Here is a 22489-nt window from a genome sequence, read left to right as displayed (position 1 = left end):
TGCTGAAGCGGTCTCATATGCATCAACCCTAGTGGCGTAACCGGCGCCGAGGATGCCATATGCCCCAGGAGCCTCTGAAAGTGTTTTAGTGGAACTGCTGTTCTCTGCTTGAACGACTTCAGGCAGTTCAGCACCGACTGCGTGCGCTCGCTCGTGAGGCGCGCTATCATCGAGACTGAGTCTAAGTCCATGCCGAGAAAAGAGATGCTCTGAACCGGGGAGAGCTTGCTCTTTTCCCAGTTGACCCGAAGCCCCAGCCAGCTGAGGGATAGGCCGAAGGGGAGGACCTTGTACTGATACGCCCGTCCGTCGAAAGCAAACCGTAGGAAGGGTCTGTATTGAGGTAGAACCGAGACGTGAAAGTATGCGTCCTTCAGGTCTACCGCCGCGAACCAATCTTGATGCCGGACACATGGCAAAAATGTGCTTTGGCATCAGCATCTTGAACGGGAGTCTGTGCAAGGCCTGGTTAAGTAATCGCAGGTCCAAGATTGGCTGCAACCCACCGCCTTTCTTCGGTACAGTGAAGTAAGGGCTGTAAAACCCTTTCTTCATCTCGGCTGGAGGGACAGGCTCTATCGCGCCCTTGCGCAGAAGGGTCACAATCTCCGCACGCAAGGTGGTGGCGTTCTTGCCCCTCACCGAAGTGAAGCAGACATATTATTTAGTATTATTTCTGTATTTCAATCGGGTCAATTCTCTGAGGCCATCAGATGACATTCGGTGCTTCAGCTCTGCCTCTGCACTTTTAATATTCCCTTCCAACTCCACGAGTTCTCGTGCTTTGGATTTTTTGATGAATGAGGCACACTGTATGATCCGACCCATAAGAACTGCCTTAAGTGCCTCCCAAGCCATGCCCACAGAGGATACTGAGGACCAGTCGGTCTCCATATAAACATTGATTTCAGCCTTAAACATTTGTTGGAAATCAGGATTTTGCAAAAGGGATACATTAAAGTTCCAACTATATGATTTCTTTTTCTCCTTATGTGGCAACACCTCTAAACACACCAGGGTGTGATATGAGACTAAGGTGTTTCCAATTGAGCAATCAACCACATATGAAATTAGGGACTAATCTACTAATCTTAATCTATTCTAGAATAAATCTTATGGAGAAATGAAAAGAATGTATAGTCCCTACCAGATGGGTTCAAAAGTCTCCAAATATCTGTAAGACTATGATTTTTACACATCCTGTGAACCGTCAATGTTGCTCTTGGGGGCTTACACACTTTTGCTTCACTATGATCAAGGACTGAGTCCATCAATAGATTAAAGTCTCCTCCCAATATTATATCATGATGGGTGCCAGCAGCTTGCAACATCTTTTCAAGATCTATAAAAAAGCCCTGATCATCAGCCTTAGGTGCTTAAATATTAGCCAAAATCAACCTTTGCCCTGATTTTCTGCTAAAACAATAATGACTCTTCCTAATTAATCTTTACTCTGTTTGAGACATTTGAATTGTAGATGTTTACTTATCAATGTAATGACTCCCCTGCTCTTACTTGAACCAGCACTAAAGAAAACATGCCCTCCCCATATCCTCCCAAATTTTTCAGCTTCCTGCAGGGAAATATGCATTTCTTGAAGAAACACTGTATCATATTTCTTTCGTTTAAGAAAAGAAATAACCTTCCTTCTTTTTATGGGGTGCCCCAACCCATTCACATTCCACGTTGAGAGAGACAATCCACTCATATTAACATTTTTCATTTTGACATACGAGAAAAAAAAAGATTGTGTGCCAAAAATAAAATTATAAAGACCACATTCCAACATTAGTGCAACAGTCAAACCCCGAACTTCCTTCCAAACCAAACAAACAGAAAAAACCCCACGCACGACAGCACCAACTGGCGTCCATCCTTCTAAACTCAAACAGTCTATGTATGCCTACAAGAGCCCCCGTGACAGCTTTGCTGTTGGATTGTGTAGATTCATCCGAATAACTGTCCCAAAGGTGTGTTCCTCCCCAAAACAAACTCCAGCCTCTAGCAGAACCAGCACACACACATAAAAAAAAAAAAGCAGTTAAGTTTCCTCGGACAGTCAAACGACTGTGAGCCAGCTGTGGCATGAGTGCAGCAGATGACATAATCATTCCAATGTCCTGCAAAAAATACTCCACAAAACAATCTCTAGCCAATAGGAGGCATAAAAACAAAGAACGTGCAGATTCATCCACAAACTGTCCCGAAGGAGTGTTATTCCACAAAACAAACTCCAGCCGCTAGGCGGAACCAGCACAAAAAGAAACAAAAAAGCGCCCAGTTTCCTCAGACGGTCAAGTGAATGTTCAGTGAGTCAGGTCCACTCGGCTGCAAAGCGAGCACCACACAATGACTTATTCAATTGACTTTATGAAGGACAGTGCTTGTTGGGAACAAGTAAATACTTTGCAACCATCCTTAGCATCTGTTCTCAATTTGGCCAGGAACATCAGTGCAAAAGCAACCTTCCATTGATGTAAGAGTTTCTTGCATTCCTTTAATCGATCACGTTTCTCTCTTGTTGAATTCGCAAAGTCTGGGAACAAGAAAATGCTGTGGTTCTTCCAAGAAAGCCTTCCTTTATTCCTCGCCTCATGTAACACGAGATCTTTATCAGATGATCTCAGAAATTTGGCCAGAATTGATCGGGGCCTGTCTCCCTCTGCAGATCTCTGAGCCAGAACTCTGTGAGCTTGCTCGATTTCCAGCTTTTGGCCTGTTATTTAGAGCAGACTCGGGAAGAGCTCGTCTAGGAATTTCACCATATCTCGGCCTTCTTTGTTCTCAGGAATTCCAACAATTCGGACTTTGTTTCGCCGGTTATGATTCTCAAGGTCTTCCAACTTTTCCCAAACGCACTCCAAGTCTGTCTTGGTCGCTAGCGAGTTAGCAGCTAATTCCCTCTCCGTTGGCTCCAGTTTCTCAACGTCCCCCATTCTTGTAACCAACTCAGAGAATTTAGTCTCCATGGAAGTGATTGATCGACGTATTACAGCAAGATCCTCCAAGTCAGCAACGACCTTCGTCAGCATTGCCGGCATGCTTGACAGTTGACACTGGATTTCTCCCACCGCACCCTCCAAACTGAGTCCTGGGTCTGTGGCCTTGTCAGGGGTATCAGCTTGAGCATGTAAGTGTCTTTTAATGTCTCCAGAGCCCGAGGATTTTGAATTCTTTGACATATTGTCTTCGTAGAACAGTTATGAAACAGGGTGTATCGAATCTCACCGGTTTATGATACAAAAAGTATTAAAAACTGGCAAAGTGCGCAGAGTTCGCCGTTCGCACGTCCAACCCTCGCATGGCGCCATGCGACTCCTAGAAGGTAAGTATTATTAATCATATTGATCAGTTGACACAGAAATCATGGCTAGTATTGAATTGTGTCAGCCTTCCATGTTAGCACATGCTTCACTTCTACAATTTGGTTAAAAAAAAATATTAGTTTATTGAAACATGAAAAACTTATTTTAAATATTTCTAAATTCAAATAACAATTCAAATTAACCATAAATATAATACAAATAATATAAAACCACCTTTTCAAATCTAATTATTTTACCCACTCCAACTTCTTCCAACAGCCCCTTTTACAGTGACTTAAAAATCACTCTATGACAAAAGGTGGAAAAACACCAATACATATTATATCATAAATAGGCTACAATTGTAAATATAAACATAATAATAATAATTGAAAAATAAACCATGACCTATAGATAGTTTAACACAAGTCTCATACATTTTTTGTTTTATAAAACGGCTACAACTGTGATCATCAGCGACCGTATTTGATGTTCCACTATATTTTCAGAGTTTGGACATTAACGTTATAACCATCTGCTGGTGGAATCTCCAAACTGCAAATGTAGGAACTGAATTTAGACTTTGCGCTGAAAACAGACGTGGGTCTGAAACGTCTTAGCACAATTACATATTTCTCAGGAAAATAGCAAAGTATGCTTTGCGGCACTTCATTTACATACAATACACCCACAGTTTGCGCACATACAACCAGTGGTAGTGCAAACGCTCCCACCCAAGGCAACTTGTGTTTTGGCCTGGCATGAAAACTTCACTTAGAATGAGCACTCTCACAAAATTAGATAAGACGTTGCATACGGACTTTGCGCGTAGTGCTGCGCCTAGCATGGTCACGAGAATAGAGCCAGTAGTTTCCAGTCAAATCAGCAACCTAATGAAATCTGTTTTATTTTGCGTGGATCATGTTGAGGTCACATGACCAGTCGAATACTACTCCCTAACAGAATATGTAAATCATGGCTGACAGCGGACAGCACATTTCTACTATGACATCATGGCTAGAAACTTTAGCTATTGCATGATGCTGTATCCTTGCCAGTAGGTGTCAGTATAAGTCAAAGACGACTTCTGTAAAGGCCTTTGCAAAATAAGCTAGAAATTACTGAGTGCATTTTTAAAGGGAACTACTCATTTTAGTTTTGCGATTTCATGATGATGAAAAGTGAATGCCATCTAGTAAACAGTATACTCATTAAAATAAAGATTTTTTGGAAAGATTAGAAAAAGCTGTTTGATATTAAGGGCAGTGTATTGTGAGTGTTAGAGCTGCAGCTATGTCCTCAGCAAACATTGCAGCATTGTGGGAGCTCCAGCCAGTGAAGGAAGCCAACAGTCTGTCGCAATGTGTGTATGTGTGTGTGTGTGTGTGTGTGTGTGTGTGTGTGTGTGTGTGTGTGTGTTTGTGTGTGTGAATGAGAGACTCTGGGGAAACCAGTACTCAGTATTCAGTAACACATGGGGCCTTCTGGACTGTTCACAGCTTTTGCAAGTGTGGTAGTCTATGGGATTCTGCATCTTAAAATGACAGCTGTCTTTAGATGGAGGACACAGTATTTTTTGTAATATGCTTATTTTAATTTATGATTTTGTTATGTACTGTACATGTTTTAGTATTTAACAAAAAAATTATAAAAGCAGAGTGACAGATAGATAGTTGACATGAAATACTTTTGGTAAGTTGACGTACTGTGGTGTGATGTGCTGTATTCCATCTAAAACACATTTTTTTATATAAAATTTGTATTTTATATACATCATTTTATATACAAATTATGCATGACATTTTTTTTTAATCATATATTAAATTGAGTATTTAAACTACATTGTATATTTTTAAAAGGAAAAAGATTCTGAGTATAATAAAAATATACAGACAAATACATTTAAAAAAGGGCCAGGAGGAATGTAGAAATAGAAAAAGAGAGGGGAACTCTGAGGTGAGGGCACTAATTTTGTCCTCCTTCAGACAGCTGTCTATTTTAATCTAATTAGATTTCAGGAAGATTCTCATCTGCTCGTCTCTGTGGTGTTTCCTGTGTGTGTGTGTGTGTGTGTGTGTGTGTATGTATTTGTGTCATTAATGCTTAGTGTATCAGGGCTGTATACAAGCATTTTACATTAAGTCTGTGTGTATGTTTTTGCACACTGACCCTGCTGGAACCAGCCTAAGCTAATTTGCTGGTTTTAGCTAGTCTCCCTGCCTGGTTATATTGGTATGTGTTTGGGGTACTTGTAAGCTGGAAAACCAGCTTGGCCAGGCTGTAGGACCATCTTAAACCATCTAAGACCAGCAAACCAGCTTAGGCTGGTTTAAGTATTTCTCTCTCTCTCTCTCTCTCTCTCACACTCTCTCTCTCTCTTTCAGCAGGTAGACCTGGGTGTTGAACAGTTGAGAACTAGGTTCTGCAGTCTGTTTTTCTTTCATTATGTCTGAGTAAAGGAGCTTTGCAGGGCTTTTGACCCACCTTCTTAAGCCCCCCCCCCCCCTCTCTCTTTCTCTGTCCCACACACACTATCTGGAGTCAGCACTTCTGCTTCTGATGGATCGCAGTGTTAGCGGTTAGCATTAGCATTAGTATTACAATCTGAGTTTCTGTAAGAGGCCCATCTCTTTGCCAGAGCTCACTGCAGTTGTCTTAGCTCCATTTGCGTAAATAATTCCCTTGCTGAGTTTTGTTCATAGGGCTTGATTTAGAAATGTCATTTGATATCAGTGCAATATACATGTTATTAATTTTGTACCTATTTTTTAAAATTATTTAAATAAATAAATATTCTTGACCAGAAAGTATGCTATGGTGGTGTATTCAGAAATGTAATACATTTTACAAGGTTATGTTCTATGTAATTGTAACTTTTTGATAATGTCAAAGTTCTTGTGATTCTAATCTTTGCATGTTTGTTATTGCCATTACTCTTGTTGGTGTTTTTTTTTTTTTTTCTTTGAATGACTCTCTTGCCATGTAGACTAACTTGTCTCCTTTTCCTCTTTTTCTTCTTTTCTCCCCAGACCTTTATAGTGCTTAACAAAGGGAAAACGATCTTCCGTTTCAGTGCCACACCCTCATTGTATATCATTAGTCCTTTTAGCCTATTCAGGCTAATAGCAATTAAAATTTTAATACACTCATATCCTTTTCAATGCTCCTAGTCCGTGTTATTTTGAAATTTCTTTCTAATCTGTGCTTTGTCTGTGCCTGACATTTTATTAGGTGAAATGGAATTTGCAGATTTGTTTTGCATTTAATACTCATTTTGGGGGACAGTCCGTGAAATTATGTGGATTTTGAATGTATTTAAACATGGTAAATTCGAATGGACTTCAACAATGTAAACATATGTTAAACCGAGCTGAGACTGCTACATTCCAATTGATAGTCAAAATATTTGATAATGGATAACTTTTTAAAGACGAGCCTCCAATTCTCTCTATGACCTATTCTGGTTTACTGTACATGATTTAACAGACTTTATAATTTCATTTTCCTGATAGAAAGATTTCAGTTGTTGAAAAAATATTGCACTGACCCTAGAGTTTGCTCCAAATGTGTATGAAATTCCAAACTTCTTTACTTTTTGTATTGTTGTCCTTATGTCCATTACATTTAGCTAGAACTAGATGTTGCATAGTTTTGATATCTGATTAATATTTAAGACATCAGACATACTGTCATGCATGACATCAGGCTTCACCCTGCTGGTGGTGAAGCATGTTCAGGATTTCCTTAACTACTTCTTACACTTTTCAGCATGATCATCATGTGTACCATTTTGACAAATTGTGTATTCATGACATTCAGCAATCCTCCAGAATGGTCCAAACAAGTAGAGTAAGTATTCTATTCTATTCTATTCTATTCTATTCTGTTCTATTAGTATATGCAAATGTTAATAATTTCTTGCACAGCCTTGAATATAATAAAACCCTGACTTATGTGTGTTTACTTATGTTTTATATACAGAGATTTAATAATTAAAGCAATGGTCAGAAAACAGGACAAAACATGTGAAAATGTTGCAGTAGAAGCCAAGACCTTACAAATGCATCATCAAACCTTTATATTTGATGTACAACTAGATATACAACCTTACAGGATATTCATCACAGATTGTAGCAGTAATGAAAGTCAAACAGTATTCAGGTGAAGGTGTAGGAAAGAGAGAGTCTGCCTATAAGAATGAAGAAATCATATTATCTCTTGCTAGCGTCTCTCTGCTCAAGGATCAGTGTAAGTACTTAGCAGTGTTGTATAAAGTATCGATTTGTCATACATAAGTAAAAGTCAAAATACCTTCATGGAAATTGACTAAAGTAAAAGTTAAAGTAGCTCATGAGAAAAAATACTTCAGTAAAAGTAATAATGTAACATATTAAATTTGCTTGAGTATCAAAAGTACAAGTAAATCGCATCAATTACCGCACAACTAATTATACCCATGGCAACCAAGTTGAGTGGCATGTCGTGCTGGAGTCTACATTAGGAGGCATCAACTCAAGAACTGCTCTGACCAATTTAGACAGGGAATAAATATACAATACTCCTCATGTGGTGCAAAATAACAAAATAAACATTATAAATTAATGGTGCATTCTTGCCATGTTGGAACGATCATATTTACAAAATGAGCGCAAATGACCGCCACCATAAAGTCGTAATTACCAGTGGGATTTTCTTGAAACCCCAGTTTTCTGAGTTGAGGGTGGTACAATTAAAGAATCAAGGAAATTGGTATTGGACATGATTTTGTTTTACTTGTGGATTTTGATTGTACATTTTAGATTGTATGCATTTTTGAACAATTGATGAAGAATAAAGCTTGCCAGAAAATAAGACTAATTTAGCTGGTTTATGAGGTGACAGGCTTGTGCAACAAAACGACATATACCATCAGTGTATGTGGCCACATAAGAATGATAAAATAAGATAGATAAAGCATCAATTAAAAGCATTAACTACGTGAATAGTCTTCATATTGTTGCATTGGTGCTAAAAAAGCAACAAAAACAAAAAACAAAAACAAAGTGAAAAAGAGAGAAAAAATAGAAAATTGCAAAACAAGCCTTTTCCTTCCAACTAAAATCACTTCAGCGCACATCATATTGCAATTACAACTTCCAACCCTGTAAGTATTCCAAAATTGTCCATAACAAATGGGAACATTGAAGGAGGAACCTGGGCCGTATTTAGTGACCAGAATAGAGACTTGTGGGTGGGCTCTTTTCATTTGGGCCAATAAACAATCACCCGTCAACCACCCACACTAGCAACTGCAGCGCAATGTTCTAAAACACAGAGAACAACTTAGCAACAGCGTAGCAACAATCTAGCAACCTCCCAGAACAGCCTAGCAACTGCATTGCAATGTGCTACAAACATAGAGAACAACATACACTATATGGCCAAAAGTTTGTGGACACCCCCTTCTCATTAACGAATTTGGTTACTCCATTAAATCCAGTAAAGTAAAATCTTAATGTTTCTTTATGTAATGGCTTGAGCTTTGTGTGCTTCCAAATTTGTGGCAACTGTTTGGGGATAGCCCTTTTCTGTTCCAGCATGACAATGCCCCTGTGAACAAAGTGAGGTCCATAAAGAAATGGTTTACTGTGTCTGGCGTGGAAGAAATTGACTGGCCTGCACAAAGCCCAGACCTGAACCCCACTGATCACTTTTGGGGTGAACTGGAACAGCAACTGTAAGTCAGGCCCCATCGACCAACATCAGTTCCTGACCTCACTGATAGCCTTGTGTCTGAATGAGAGCAAATCCCTGCAGCCATGTTACTACATACAGTATAGTGGAAAGCCTTCCCAAAAGAGTGGAAGCTGTTATTACAGCAAAGGGGGAAATTGATGCCTAAGGTTTTGAAATCAAATGTTCATCAAGCACATATGGTGTCCACAAACTTTTGGCCACATAATATAGCAACAGCATAGCAACAACCTGGCAACCACTCAGAACACACTAGCAATCACATACTGTAGCAATGCGCTAAAACACAGAGCAGATCACCTTTGCAACAGGATATCATGCCCCAGCAACCACCCAAAACACTGTAATAACCACCCTAGTAAACACGCCATAACAAAAAGCACTGAGAACACCTTAGCAACCACCCAAAACACCCTAGTCTTGCTTAGGCAAGCACCATTCACATCTTCAGAATGTATGTATGCAAATAATGATTCTCCTGTTACTGTTTGTTTCAGGTAAATCCATATGCAAATTACATGTGCATCTATGATATTTTTTGTTCACTCGCAAAAGTAACGAAAGAGTCGGAAGAAATTTATCGCAGTTAAAGTATTAATTTTCTCTTTAAAATTTAGTGAAATAAAAGTGAAAGTCAACAGAAATATTTATACTCAAGTAAACAACATATATTCCAAAACTGTACTTAATTACAGTATCAAAGCATTTGTACTCATTACTATACACCTCTGGTACTTAGTAACAGCAGGACTTTCCATGATGGTGGAGCAACAAGCTAATGACTGGTTAGGAACCAGTGCTAAAGACAGAGCTCCACTTGGAAATTTGGCCAGCAATCCAAGGAATTACTGGGTTGATGTTGGGGTAAATGGGGTAACCTATTAACTTAGGTTAATGGAGTTTTGGTGATCTTTTCAGAGTGGAATAATCCTATTTGGACAGTCAGAATTGTAGTAGTATGTATGCAGAGTACTGTATGATTTTCCATTTTTGATGGTGTGACTAATGGGCAGTAAACAGTGGTTAGTTCCATCCTGAAACTAGTAGCTCTGGAATCTATGAATGCTTAGAAAATGTTTGAGTTCAGAAGAAAATAGTTGCAGGTAAAAGGAGATCCTCAAAGTCACAGTCATGACATACTGTAGTCAACCACCATGCTGTTTATACAACTAGACAAGATATTGAGCACAAGTGGTAGCAATGATGAAAGTCAAGCAGCTGAGTACTCAGGTGAAGGTGACCCCAGGCAGTTGGCAGTGGCATATCACACTGTACTTACACACATGCACTAATTTTGTTCTCACTCTATCAGATACACCTTCACGGGAATCTACACTTTCGAGTCACTCACAAAGATTGTGGCTCGGGGTTTCTGTATAGACGGCTTCACCTTTCTCAGAGACCCCTGGAACTGGCTGGATTTCATGGTCATCTCTATGGCGTAAGTATAATCCTGCTAAACATTAAAGGAAAGTTGTTCTAATGTTACACCAACTTCTGCATGCAGTGATTACAGGTGCATACCACTCTTGTGTGCAGCATTGACATGTTTTAGTTTTACAATGTTTTCACTGCAATTTTATTAATTGAAGTAAACTGTTTACTTACTGGTGCAATAGCACCACAGCAAGAAAGCATGTCTAAGAATTAAATCCGGTGAAATTTGACATCAGGAACATTGGGAACAGTCTGAAATTAAATGATAAATCAACACCATGACCTCTATAGAGTGCACCAGTACCTGCCTGCTTTTTCAGCCATCTTTGTTCCTGAAGGATTTTTCCCATTCATTTTTTCCATAGGGATTTAAAAAAAATAATGATTATGAACCACACATAAACCAAACCAAGCAGCTCCAAGGTGAATCACAACATTACAGACTTCGATTAAAACAAAAAAAAGAAAGACAAAGGTACAAGATTGTATACTTGGGAATGAACTATAATCCGATTGCGAATAATGTAATCGAAATAAAAATTAGTAAATATAAAGCTATTGATTTAAAGTTGCTGAATAATAGCTCAGTAACTATATATTTTACAGGAATAGTTGAACCACAAATGAAAATTCTCTCATCATTTACTCACCCTTATGCCATCCCAGATGTGTATGACTATCTTTCTTCTGTAGAACACAAACAAAGATTTTTAGAAGAATAGCTCTGTTAGTCCATTCAGTGAAAGTGAATGGAGGCCAGAACTTTGTAGCTCCAAAAAGCACATAAAGTGAGCATAAAAGTAATCTATACGGCTCCAGTGGTTAAATCCATATCTTCATAAGCAATATGATAGATGTGGGTGAGAAACAGATCAGTATTTAAGTCCTTTTTTACTATAAATCTCCACTTTTACCAGCACTCATTTGCAGATTCACTAGGGGATCGAGTTCTTCTTTTTGTTTGACAGTTCGCATTCTTCGTGCATATCGCCACCCACTGGGCAGGGAAGAGAAAGAAAAAAAGTAATAAAGCAGAGGAAAAGAATAAATAAATCCTATTTGCACAACAGTCCAGTAGGTGGCGATATGCACGAAGAATGCAAATCAGCAAAATAAAAAAAAAAACTGAAGAACAACTGTTGTGAATGTGCATAGGAGGGCTGTGTGAAAGTAGATTTATAGTAAAAAAAAGGACTTGAATATTGATTTGTTTCTCATCCTCACCTAACATATTGCTTCTGAAGATATGGAAATAACCACTGGAGTCGTATGGATTACTTTTATGCTGCCTTTATGTGCTTTTTGAACCTTCAAAGTTCTGGCCACCATTCATTTGCATTGTATGGATATATAGAGCTGAGATATTCTTCTGTGTTCTGCAGAAGAAAGAAAGTCGTACACATCTGGGATGGCATGAGGGTGATTAAATGATGGGAGAGTTTTCGTTTTTGGGTCAACTATTCCTTTAAGTTTATTGCAAGATATTCAGTAGTTTGAGAGTGAACAGAGATCGACTTTGAGCTCTTGCCAATATTTTTTTTGTTGTTGTTGCCACAACTCTCTTTTGTGTTCTATAGATGTCACAGGATGAACTTTGAGCCCTGATGTCACACTTGCACAGAGGAGTGTGTGTGTGTATTTTGTCCAGCTTCTCATAGGTGGTGGTGGATGGACGTTCAACGCTTAAATATGACAGTGGCTGTGCTCATTTGTGTGTGTCTGTGTATCAAAACTCTACCTTTTTTAACCTTACTTCATTTGTCCATCACTTCTTCTCTCTCCCTATCTGCATTTCTCCTTTTCTGAAGGACAGGCATTTTCTTTTTTTCTAATGATCCTACTTCTAAAAAAAAAAAAAAAAAAAGTAGGGGGGATTTTATATGTTAAAACTAGAAATACTGTGTCTTTAGTTTCCCAGACTATATCTAAACAAGCTTATTTCCTTGAAATGGGCAAGTCGGGAGAGAATGGGTTTTATGCCCATGTGTAAAATTTATGTTTTTTCTTGTAAGTTATAAATTCTGTATGACATTTTGTGAGAATCTCTTTTTACCAATAAGATTATTAATGTGATTGCTTTTACTTTGACATTAAAGGAATGTTCTGGGTTCAATACAAGTCAAGCTCTATTGATACAGTCATGTGCCATCGCACCAGAATAAATGTTAAAAACGTGTTGTTTCAAAAGTATTGCCACAAGTCTTAAATCTTATATGTGTCAACATGAAAATACTGGGCTAAAATTGCTTACCAACCTTGTCTGTATAAAGTTATAATCCAAATTTTGTTTGATACAAGCAAGGATAGCTTAAAGGGACTGTTTACATAGAAACAAATCCTCCCACAGTAATAATGTCTGTAACACATCAGTTCATCCACCTAGAAAAGTAGCCCTGCTAAAAGGACAATCTAGACAATTTTTCAGCTCAAATAAAACACACTTTTGTATGGAAGAATTAATAAGTGCTTTAACAAAAAAAAAACAAGCTCAAATTTCTGCTTTTAAACCATTAAGAATCCATTGCCCCTGAGACATCTATTGTAAGTGCATTAATGAGACATGAATTTGATGAGTCAAAATGATTGTCTGATGTAATTTACCACTTGTTTTGAACACAGAACATCACTTTAATGTTATTTAGTTTGTGTTAAGAATTAAGTTATCATGAACCCTCTTCTTCCCTCACTGCTCTATCCTCCTGTATCTCTTCTCATCTCTTCCTCCTCTTCCCCCCTGCTTTGTTTTTCTCTCCCTCCCTCCTCTCTCTTTCTGGTAACTGTGTTGCGATCCATTCTACAGGTACATTACAGAGTTTGTAAACCTAGGCAATGTGTCAGCTCTGCGCACATTCAGGGTGCTGAGGGCTTTGAAAACTGTTGCTGTGATCCCAGGTAAGTCCAGCATACATCAGGGCCAACAGAGGGCGCCGCTCGCTGTCTCTCTCTCTTCACGCTCCTGTCTTTTCCCTCCTCCTCCGTTCGTTTCTCTCTCTCTTCTCCCGTTAGACAGGCTTTGCGTGATGTCTTCCAGTTCAGTGGTGTTGCTGGTGATAGTGGTGTGTCGTACGTGTTGTGGTGGTGTTGTGTGTGTGTTGTGTCATGGTGTTTGTTCTGTGTGTGATCCTCCCTTGTTGCAGATATGTAACAGAGTTTGTGGACCTCGGGAATGTGTCAGCCCTGAGAACCTTCAGGGTTCTACGAGCTCTCAAAACTATTTCTGTCATACCAGGTGAGAACGCGTTTAAACACGAAGGCTGAGCTGCTTCCCACGCCAATGCAAACTATTATTATTAACAGTATTACTACTACTCTTATTATTTTTCTATTCGTTTATTTATTTATTTTTTACTTGACTTGCTGTACTTTTTCAAGAGGATGCTGCAGGAATAATACTTTTATGTTCTATTTATGTTTTAATATCCAAACAATCAAAAATGGTAGCGATACATTTTTGATAGGCTTTGCAGTCTACAGTCAAATCATTGTTGTCAGAAAAACCAGGTGCCCCTCCAGTTTTTAGTTTTTGGTTTTTATTGGTCAAAACTGCATTTATGTCATCCTTGACTTGTTCCTACTACTTTTCTGTCTTGATAACCAACATTTGTAACAAGGGAACATCTGAAATATGCATCTAGACCTGCTTGAAAATCTAGCTAAAACCTGCTCAAAGGAAGGTTCTGGGTTCAATAGAAGTTAAGCTCAATTGGCAGCATTTGTAGCATTATGTTAATTTCCATAAAATATATTTTCGACTAGTCCCTCATTTATATATATAAAGAGCTAAAATCTCAGTTACAGTAGCACCTATATTGGAAATTAATGGGGCCAGTTGATAAATGTTCAAACTTGGCTGAACTGGTATACCATCTTAGTCAACGGCCCTGCTGGAAAAAGCAGGTCATGCCAGTTCAAGGTAGTCAAGCTTAGGGACAGGTTAGCTTGTTTGTTGCTGGACCAAAAGGGCCAAACTAGTCTCATAAAATGAATGTTACTAGACAGTAACTGCATTTTTGCAAACTGACTTTGTTTTTCATTTCATCGCAGTTTCCTGTTTAAATTTACACTAGAAGGCAGAACTTGAATGGGGCAAAATTTCAGGCCGGGAGTCTCGCCACTCATCCAGGCCACCCCATAATCCACCCTGAAACAAAAAATGTTAAATGTGCTTTATGTGGTAACATCTAAATGAACTGTTTTAATTGAAGTCAAAAATATTATTTAACATCACTGAATCAAACTGACTATGTTAGGTTACACCGACAAAATAAATATTTAGGGTTAAATCAAGTAGAAATAGTTTCTTAAGGTAACAATCACAGGTTACCATGCACATTTTACTGTGCACAACAACATTTTAAAATGACAAGTACAATAATGTATCTAACCAATCAACATTATATTGGTTAGGTTAAGGTTAAAATTTTAGGTTAGGGAGGTACGTTTTACTCATTAAAAAGTTCCCCCTAAGAAAACTGGGACGTGTAAGGGACATAATTTCGTTTTGCAAAAATGTTGCCACGGTCATGTAATTTTTATGAGATCAGGCTGAAAATGGCCTACCAGCCAGGTCTTCAACAGCTGGTAGTCAAGCTGTTCAACCACCTACTGTAACCCAGCTTGGACCAGCTTCCAAAGAACAGTTAAGCACCATAAGACGTTTTTAGCTGGATTTTCTAGTAGGTGGATCACATTTCCATAATATACTGATCACTGGTACAGCTCATGTAGCATACAAAATGCAGTTGTTTTACACAACCAACCCAAAGGCTACAAAAAGTTTACTAGTTTTAGATTCTGTATTCAAAGTGTCTAGCCTCATACTATAGTGCAGTTTAACACAACACACAGTAGGAAAGATCTTTTCTTTGTTTTGTTATGTTTTCGTTACATACCTGGTATCCTAAGCAGATAACAAAGGCATTACAGTATTAAAGAAACAATATTAATGGCATAACAACATTTATATGTGCGATTCATATTGTCTAAAAAGCTGTCATAGTCACTGAATTAATCACTGTGTGTTTGCTGATGAACTTCTCATCAGAGTTTTTTTTAAAAGAAGCTGATGTGATATGTCATGAAACCAAGGTTTGTGGGTAGTGCATTCACTGAGACTGCCAAGCCTAGTTTGACACATTTCTGCTGCATGACGCTTTTGGAGACACCTGCTTTTTAGTTTGTCTTTGTTTTATTCTCTTTTTGTATATTTCCTTTTTTAACAAATGGCTTTCCTCGAAATTCTACATCCTTTACACACATGTAGATATATTTTTCCTTATTTGAAAAACTACTGTTTTGTAGCTCCCTCCCTATTCTTATTTGGAAGAACTCGGAGTGGAAAGTAAAACAGAGACATCGGAAGATGCGTGAGAAGATTTGTGAGTGTGTATTTATTATAATGGGGAGGCAAAAGATTAGGAATTGCCAAGTTTGCTAATTTATCAAACACATACCTGCATTAAACATACCAAGTTAAACACATTCAGGATTGTCAAATGATATCCATTGTTTTAGACTCCACATTATAACATCTGAGTATTTAGATCTGAGAATGACTACTTCATTCACCTGGTTTCTCCCAGCTGCCAAGAGATTAGTTGGGAAATAAAGACGGGGTTGCACATTCTCTGAAAATTTTATGATTGGGTATACAGACATTGACACCATAGTGATAAAGCAAAGATGATGATGTTGCTGCCTTCAGCCTTGGCGTTTAAATGACCTGCATGCCCTTCCTCCCCTTGCCTGTCCTCTCCTCTTCCTCTCTCTGTGTTGGCTCTCTGCATACTGTTTGTGTATGGCGCCGCTCTCTTTAAGCAGAGTCTATTTTGCTGATATGTGTTGAATATTGTATGTGTGTTTATCTTTTAAAGAGTTCTCCTCATGTCTCTTCAGTATCCCCACATAACCTGTCCTTAGTGAAGTGCTCATGAGAAAACTGAAATGTGCATTTTGCTTGGAAATCTTCTTAGCATTAGCGAATTTTTCATTCCATCTACAACATCTAGTTCATTTAATTTAAATTATCTCACACTGGGCAGAAGAATCATACGAACATATTAATGACAGTATGAAATATCTAGATGGCTATACAATCATGACAATCAAACATATTAAAAATGCTGAAATTGCATATAGTTCACCCAAAAATGAAAATTATGACATTATTTACTTACCCTCATGTCGTTCCAAACCCGAATTACTTTCTTCTGTGGAACACAAAAGGATTTATTTTAAAGAATTCCAAGACTCTGTTTTTCGTGGGGAACTTCCCCAATTTACCCTGTCTCCTCCCATGTTAGCAATCCACCTCCCAATCCCCAATCGAAAATGAAAGTGGTCTGGTCCTCAAGTTTAGCAAGCGCCCGGTGTAAACTGAGTACACGTCACAAAGTACATTACTACAGAAATGGAGCTGAAATCAGGCTTTAAAAAGAGAAAGGAGCGGATAAGTGCAAGAGGTAGCAGACAATTGATGAGTTTCTTACAGAAGAAACGTCAGTCATAAAAGGCAACGTAGATGCTTAAGTAAAAATGTGTGAAAAATACCTGTAAACAGGGTCCAAATATAACACTTGGCACACGGCAAATGCGAAATTAACACTGACTCGACCCGCACCAAATGTGACAAAAATTGCCTTGGTGAGTAAATAAAATGGAATTATTCACTAGTTGGCCAGTAACATTATTAGCAACTACATGATTTACATTGAACTGTGAGAACAATAATCTGACCCTTGCTAAATAAAGTGACATGTGCAAATCAAATGGTCTGTTAAAGGAAACATCTACCACAACTTGTGCATCTTTTACCTCACTGGAAAATCTACAATTAGATGTTTATCAACAGTATGATGCCTAAAGGTTTTTTTTTTCTCCTCCAGAACTCAAAGAGATACATGTGGAATATTCCTCACATTAGGCCACCAAAAGAATATGTGAGAAACAAAATCATGATGATGTATCTTATTTTTTTGGAGAGGTGCAGTTTCACTTTACTGAAAAAATGTTTGTAACTGAATACACCGATCAGCCACAACATTAAAACCACCTGCCTAATATTGTGTAGGTCCCCCTCGTGCTGCCAAAACAGCACCAACCCGCATCTCAGAATAGCATTCTGAGATGCTATTCTTCTCACCACAGTTGTACAGAGCGGTTATCTGAGTTACCGTAGACTTTGTCAGTTCAAACCAGTCTGGCCATTCTCTGTTGACCTCTCTCATCAACAAGGCGTTTCCATCCGCAGAACTGCCACTCACTTGATGTTTTTTTTGTTTGTTTTTGGCACCATTCGGAGTAAATTCTAGAGACTGTTGTGCATGAAAATCCCAGGAAATCAGCAGTTACATAAATACTCAAACCAGCCCGTCTGGCACCTTTTTGATGAGAGAGTTCAACAGAGAATGGCCAGACTGGTTCAAACTGACAAAGTCTACGGTAACTCAGATAACCGCTCTGTACAATTGTTGTGAGAAGAATATAATCTCAGAATGCTGTTTTGGTGGCACGAGGGGGACCTACACAATATTAGGCATGTGGTTTTAATGTTGTGGCTGATCGGTGTACAAGGACAAAACATCTAAATAGAAAAAATACATTTGAATAGAAAAAAAGAAAAAACATTTGAATTAAAATAATGCAATATATATATATACAGTATATATTATACAAAATAAATTATAATAATAATTACAATTTATTTTGTAATATTTTAAGTACATTTTTGATCATGTGTTAATGCCAGTTAGACCTGGCTCTCTCATTTCAGAGATATTATGGTGATTTTGCCACAAAAAAAATATTTTGTTAGTAGTTTCTTCATTTATTGCTTGATTCAAATTTTTTTTTTTAAACAAAAAGTTGTGAATTACAGTATATGTACATAATATAGAACTGTTATATTTTCATCTAAAAAACGTTTATGTATTACCCCCACCGCACTCAAATTGTTTAGAGGACCCTACAATAGTTCTATGCACCCAACATTTGGTGCTACGCCCCTGGGGCCGGTTGCACCAGCTATACGTAACTTAGCCTAGTTGTGGCGTAAATGGGCACTAAGTCACAATATATGCACTACTAAATATGTGAGCATTGCACCATTTCACTTAGGTAGAACGTAATCCTACGTATAAACTAAATATTTACGGAAGCATCCGACCAGGAGTAACAGATGGAATAAAAAAGCAGACTCATATAATGACATCAATGAGCTCATGTTTTGGTTGACAGGCTTCAGTCTTTTCAACATATATGATGATATTGGCATTTACATTCATTTACATTTACAGGAGAAAATGTTATGTAAAAAACTTCAGCATGAAACTGATATTACGGTGCACTTTCCTGTGTACGCCGCTGGGTGCCAAGTTTCAACATATACGAAATATATAAGATATTATAATGAATAAATGTCTATTTTCCAGGCTGTTGTATTAGTATTTATTCATTTATTGCCCCTTATTCATTTTAGATACAGTTACTGAATATTGTTGTATGCATAGGCTAAATATACCATTAATGAAATCTTATTTTATTACGTATCGTATTTCAATGGGGATATAATTTATTACAGTTGACATTTACATAAGCAAACAAGGTTTGAACATCAACAGTTACAAGATCAAACCTAAATTCACAGATTTTTAACACTTCTGTGTACAAATTTGAAGGCTGCTTATTGGATCAATAAAAGTAAATGTCATATTATGTGACTACGCATTACTTTATGGAGAGCTTACGACCTACTAGTTAAGTCTTGCCTTAAGAACAGGTGGTGCAACCAAATTAAGCACTGACTTAGTTACAAACTAACTAGTAGTTACTAAGCCCTTAGTGTGAACTTTACGTCTCAGTTTTTTAAGTGACAGAAAAATTAATTCCATGTCAAATTAGAATGATATTGAGGTTTTACCGGTAATATGTCTCATCTGTGAACAGATTTTAATAAAAAATGGACAGTCATGCAGTAACTTTAGTGCAACAGCAGTAGAAACTCCCATTTGCAACTTTACAGTCCAGGGACTAGTGACATCAATCGATAAAGTCACTGCATGTGTGAACGGGGCTTTAGTTTAAAAATCTGCCACGTAACTCGTCCTGCACCGTTTTTGCTACAGTCATTAATGATACCTCAAATCATGCTGTGTGTTGAGAAGAGATGTGCTATAACTTTTCTAAGTGATTGGACTTGAGATTTTCACCAAGTGGATGATAAAACAAAATACCTATACTTACATTGAAGGAGGGAACTGAGACATTATCTTTGGAACTGAATATAATAGAGACTTGGGGGTGGCCTCTTGACTTGGACCAGTAAGCTACCACCCAGAACTCGCTAGAAACTGCCTAGTAACACTCTAGCACCCACCAAGAACACCTTAGCATCCGCATAGCAACACCCTGGCAACCACCAATAACAGCATAGCATTGTCGTGGTAAGTTTTGCACAGGCAGAAAAATAAAAATAAAAGTAAAAACAAGTTATTTCTCATATAGTTTACTAATGTCAGCTTATGTCAATTTGTGAGAGCAGCATGTTTATATAAATAACTTGAAATTTGTAACAGTTGTGAAATTGCAGTGTTGCTGTTATGGGAATCAGCATAATAACATAAACATTCGCATTTAACATAATTTTCCTCCTTTTCTTTCTTTCTTCTCCAAGACTTCATCAGATCAGTTAATCTTAGAAACTACGGATTACATGGAAATTGTATTTCCATAAGGAACTATATATATATTAATCAGTTTGAAATTGAAAACTGATGGAATCCAAATGGTTAAATGATAGCAATTACTTCCACTCACTGTGACAGTTTGTGTGCAGTTGCCATGAGGAGATGGGAGACTCTTTAAACTGTGTGTTCAATGTAAAATCTTAATGGTTTTATTTGAGCAAACCATATGATGCATATGTGCATATATGAAAGAAAGCAAAGGAAAACAAATATGTGATTGTGTGATTACTTGGGTATTTCAATATGGATGTCTTGGTGTGCTGAAATCATTGTATGCTGTTAGTCATACATTAATGTGTGTTGGATATGTGAATTTAATCTGTTTAATGTAAGAAATTTGATATTATGAGATATATAAGATATGAGCAATATGAAAGAGATTTTTACATGATTCTAATTGTAACTCAGTGAAACAATATTAATTAAAATTTATTTTGGGATTTTTACATTTCAATGTATGTGAAAGTGTTTGTGTGTGTGTGTGTGTGTGTGTGCGTGCGCGTGTATCAAGAATGTGTGTCGTGTTCTATTTTTTGTATGTTTAATATTTTTGCTTGTTCTAGTAACGAGTTCAGTGTAAAATATGTATGTAATCAGAGTTAGATGTACTGTATGTGCAGACATATTATTCTTTAAATTGCTTGGTGTGAGTTGTGCTGGAATGAGCATTATCACATGAACACATTAGTGGCAGACTGTGTATTCCTGGTTGTGTTTATCTCCTCATCTTTCCACAGGGCTGAAGACCATTGTGGGTGCTCTGATCCAGTCAGTGAAGAAGCTGTCAGATGTGATGATTCTGACTGTTTTCTGTCTCAGTGTATTTGCCCTCATCGGCCTACAGCTGTTCATGGGGAATCTCCGGCAAAAGTGTGTCATCTGGCCAATCAACCAAACTGAAACCTACCTGGCCAATGGGAGCAGGGGCTTCGACTTCAATGAATATATCATGAATGACAGTAAGTAGTGCTTATAGCATAAAATATTGCCAGGCTTCTTAACTAGCTTAGCCAGCAAGCCTCCCCTGGTAAACCAGCCTCAACATGAATTTCTTGCTATCTGGCCAGCATTTTCTGCTGGTAAACTACATGGCTATGCTGGTCCACCCGCACCTAACCAGCATAAATCAGCTTGGACAAGCATGGATACTCATGCCGGTCTAACCTGGTCTTTTCAGCAGGGAAGAGAAAAAAGGAGAAGTAAAAAAGGAAAACAGTTATAAATTGCTTTGAAAAACACACTAAACATAAGCAGAAGACTTTCTATAGTTTTCAGGTTTTACAAGTTTCTCTTTTTGTTTTAGCAAACTTCTACTTTCTGCCTGGCATGCTGGATGCACTGCTATGTGGAAACAGCTCAGACTCAGGGTGATGACCACAGACATAAACACAGACACACATACAGCATTTCCAATACTAAATTTATAATTTCATGTTCTTTTCATTTGCAGTCTAAATCTTACAGTCTACAGTGAATTTAGTTTCAAATAATTGCATTCTTGATGCACTTGTCAATGACCATGCATTTTAATCAAGGCGTGAATTATGAAAGATTTACAATGTATATTATTGTGTATGCGTGTTTATGTAGGCGGTGTCCGGAGGGCTACATGTGCATGAAGGCCGGACGCAACCCAAACTATGGCTACACTAGCTTTGACTCCTTTGGCTGGGCTTTTCTAGCTCTCTTCCGACTCATGACACAAGACTTCTGGGAGAATCTGTACCAACTGGTGCGCATTCATTTCTCTCTACTCTTTTTTTATTTGTTGCTTCTTTTCCTCTTTGAGGACTTATATTTCCTATGCATTATGATTGATATGGGTATATATTTTTGTTTGTTTTCACAATAGTCCCTTTAAACAATTATTATATTTCACAGTGTTTACATGTTGTTTTGAAATCTCAGATTTAATTATGCAGCATACTGTATTAATGCAGAGTACTAATATGCATAATTGGTTGAATTATCTCACACTAGCTAATCAGAGATACTTCTGTTGATTCAACAGGGTTGCTCCTAAGATCCTGTGTCTTAAGCCGGCGCCACACTAGGCGATTATTCCATTGATTTTTAGGTGTGAGCTTCATTAACATAATCGCCAGCCAGGCGGAGGGAGACAAAGCGTGCATTAACGTTTCTCAGTGGCAGGTCGTAAATCGCTTGACTGTTGGGACTCCCTGCTGAGTTAATGGCTTTAAAATCTAAAAAAGCATATCAGACTTGCTTGAAAAAAAAATGTGTCACCGGTGCAGGCTCTTGTGTTCTTGT

At 37.9% G+C, this 22489-nt stretch overlaps 1 protein-coding gene across 1 annotated transcript in view; it reads left to right on the top strand.

Annotated features, from left to right (window-relative positions):
• scn8ab (sodium channel, voltage gated, type VIII, alpha subunit b) overlaps positions 1 to 22489 on the top strand; it is a 99933-nt gene that overhangs the window by 23724 nt on the left and 53720 nt on the right. The window contains exons 3-9 of the mRNA XM_051711323.1: positions 6335 to 6454; positions 7066 to 7154; positions 10351 to 10479; positions 13613 to 13704; positions 20956 to 21177; positions 21522 to 21585; positions 21809 to 21950. Of these exons, the coding sequence (XP_051567283.1) occupies positions 6335 to 6454; positions 7066 to 7154; positions 10351 to 10479; positions 13613 to 13704; positions 20956 to 21177; positions 21522 to 21585; positions 21809 to 21950 (858 nt within the window). The remainder of the gene's footprint in view (positions 1 to 6334; positions 6455 to 7065; positions 7155 to 10350; positions 10480 to 13612; positions 13705 to 20955; positions 21178 to 21521; positions 21586 to 21808; positions 21951 to 22489) is intronic.

This window comes from Myxocyprinus asiaticus, chromosome 12 (assembly GCF_019703515.2).
Source record: "Myxocyprinus asiaticus isolate MX2 ecotype Aquarium Trade chromosome 12, UBuf_Myxa_2, whole genome shotgun sequence".
NCBI classification, from domain to species: domain Eukaryota; kingdom Metazoa; phylum Chordata; class Actinopteri; order Cypriniformes; family Catostomidae; genus Myxocyprinus; species Myxocyprinus asiaticus.
This window is presented reverse-complemented; position numbering and strand designations above follow the sequence as displayed.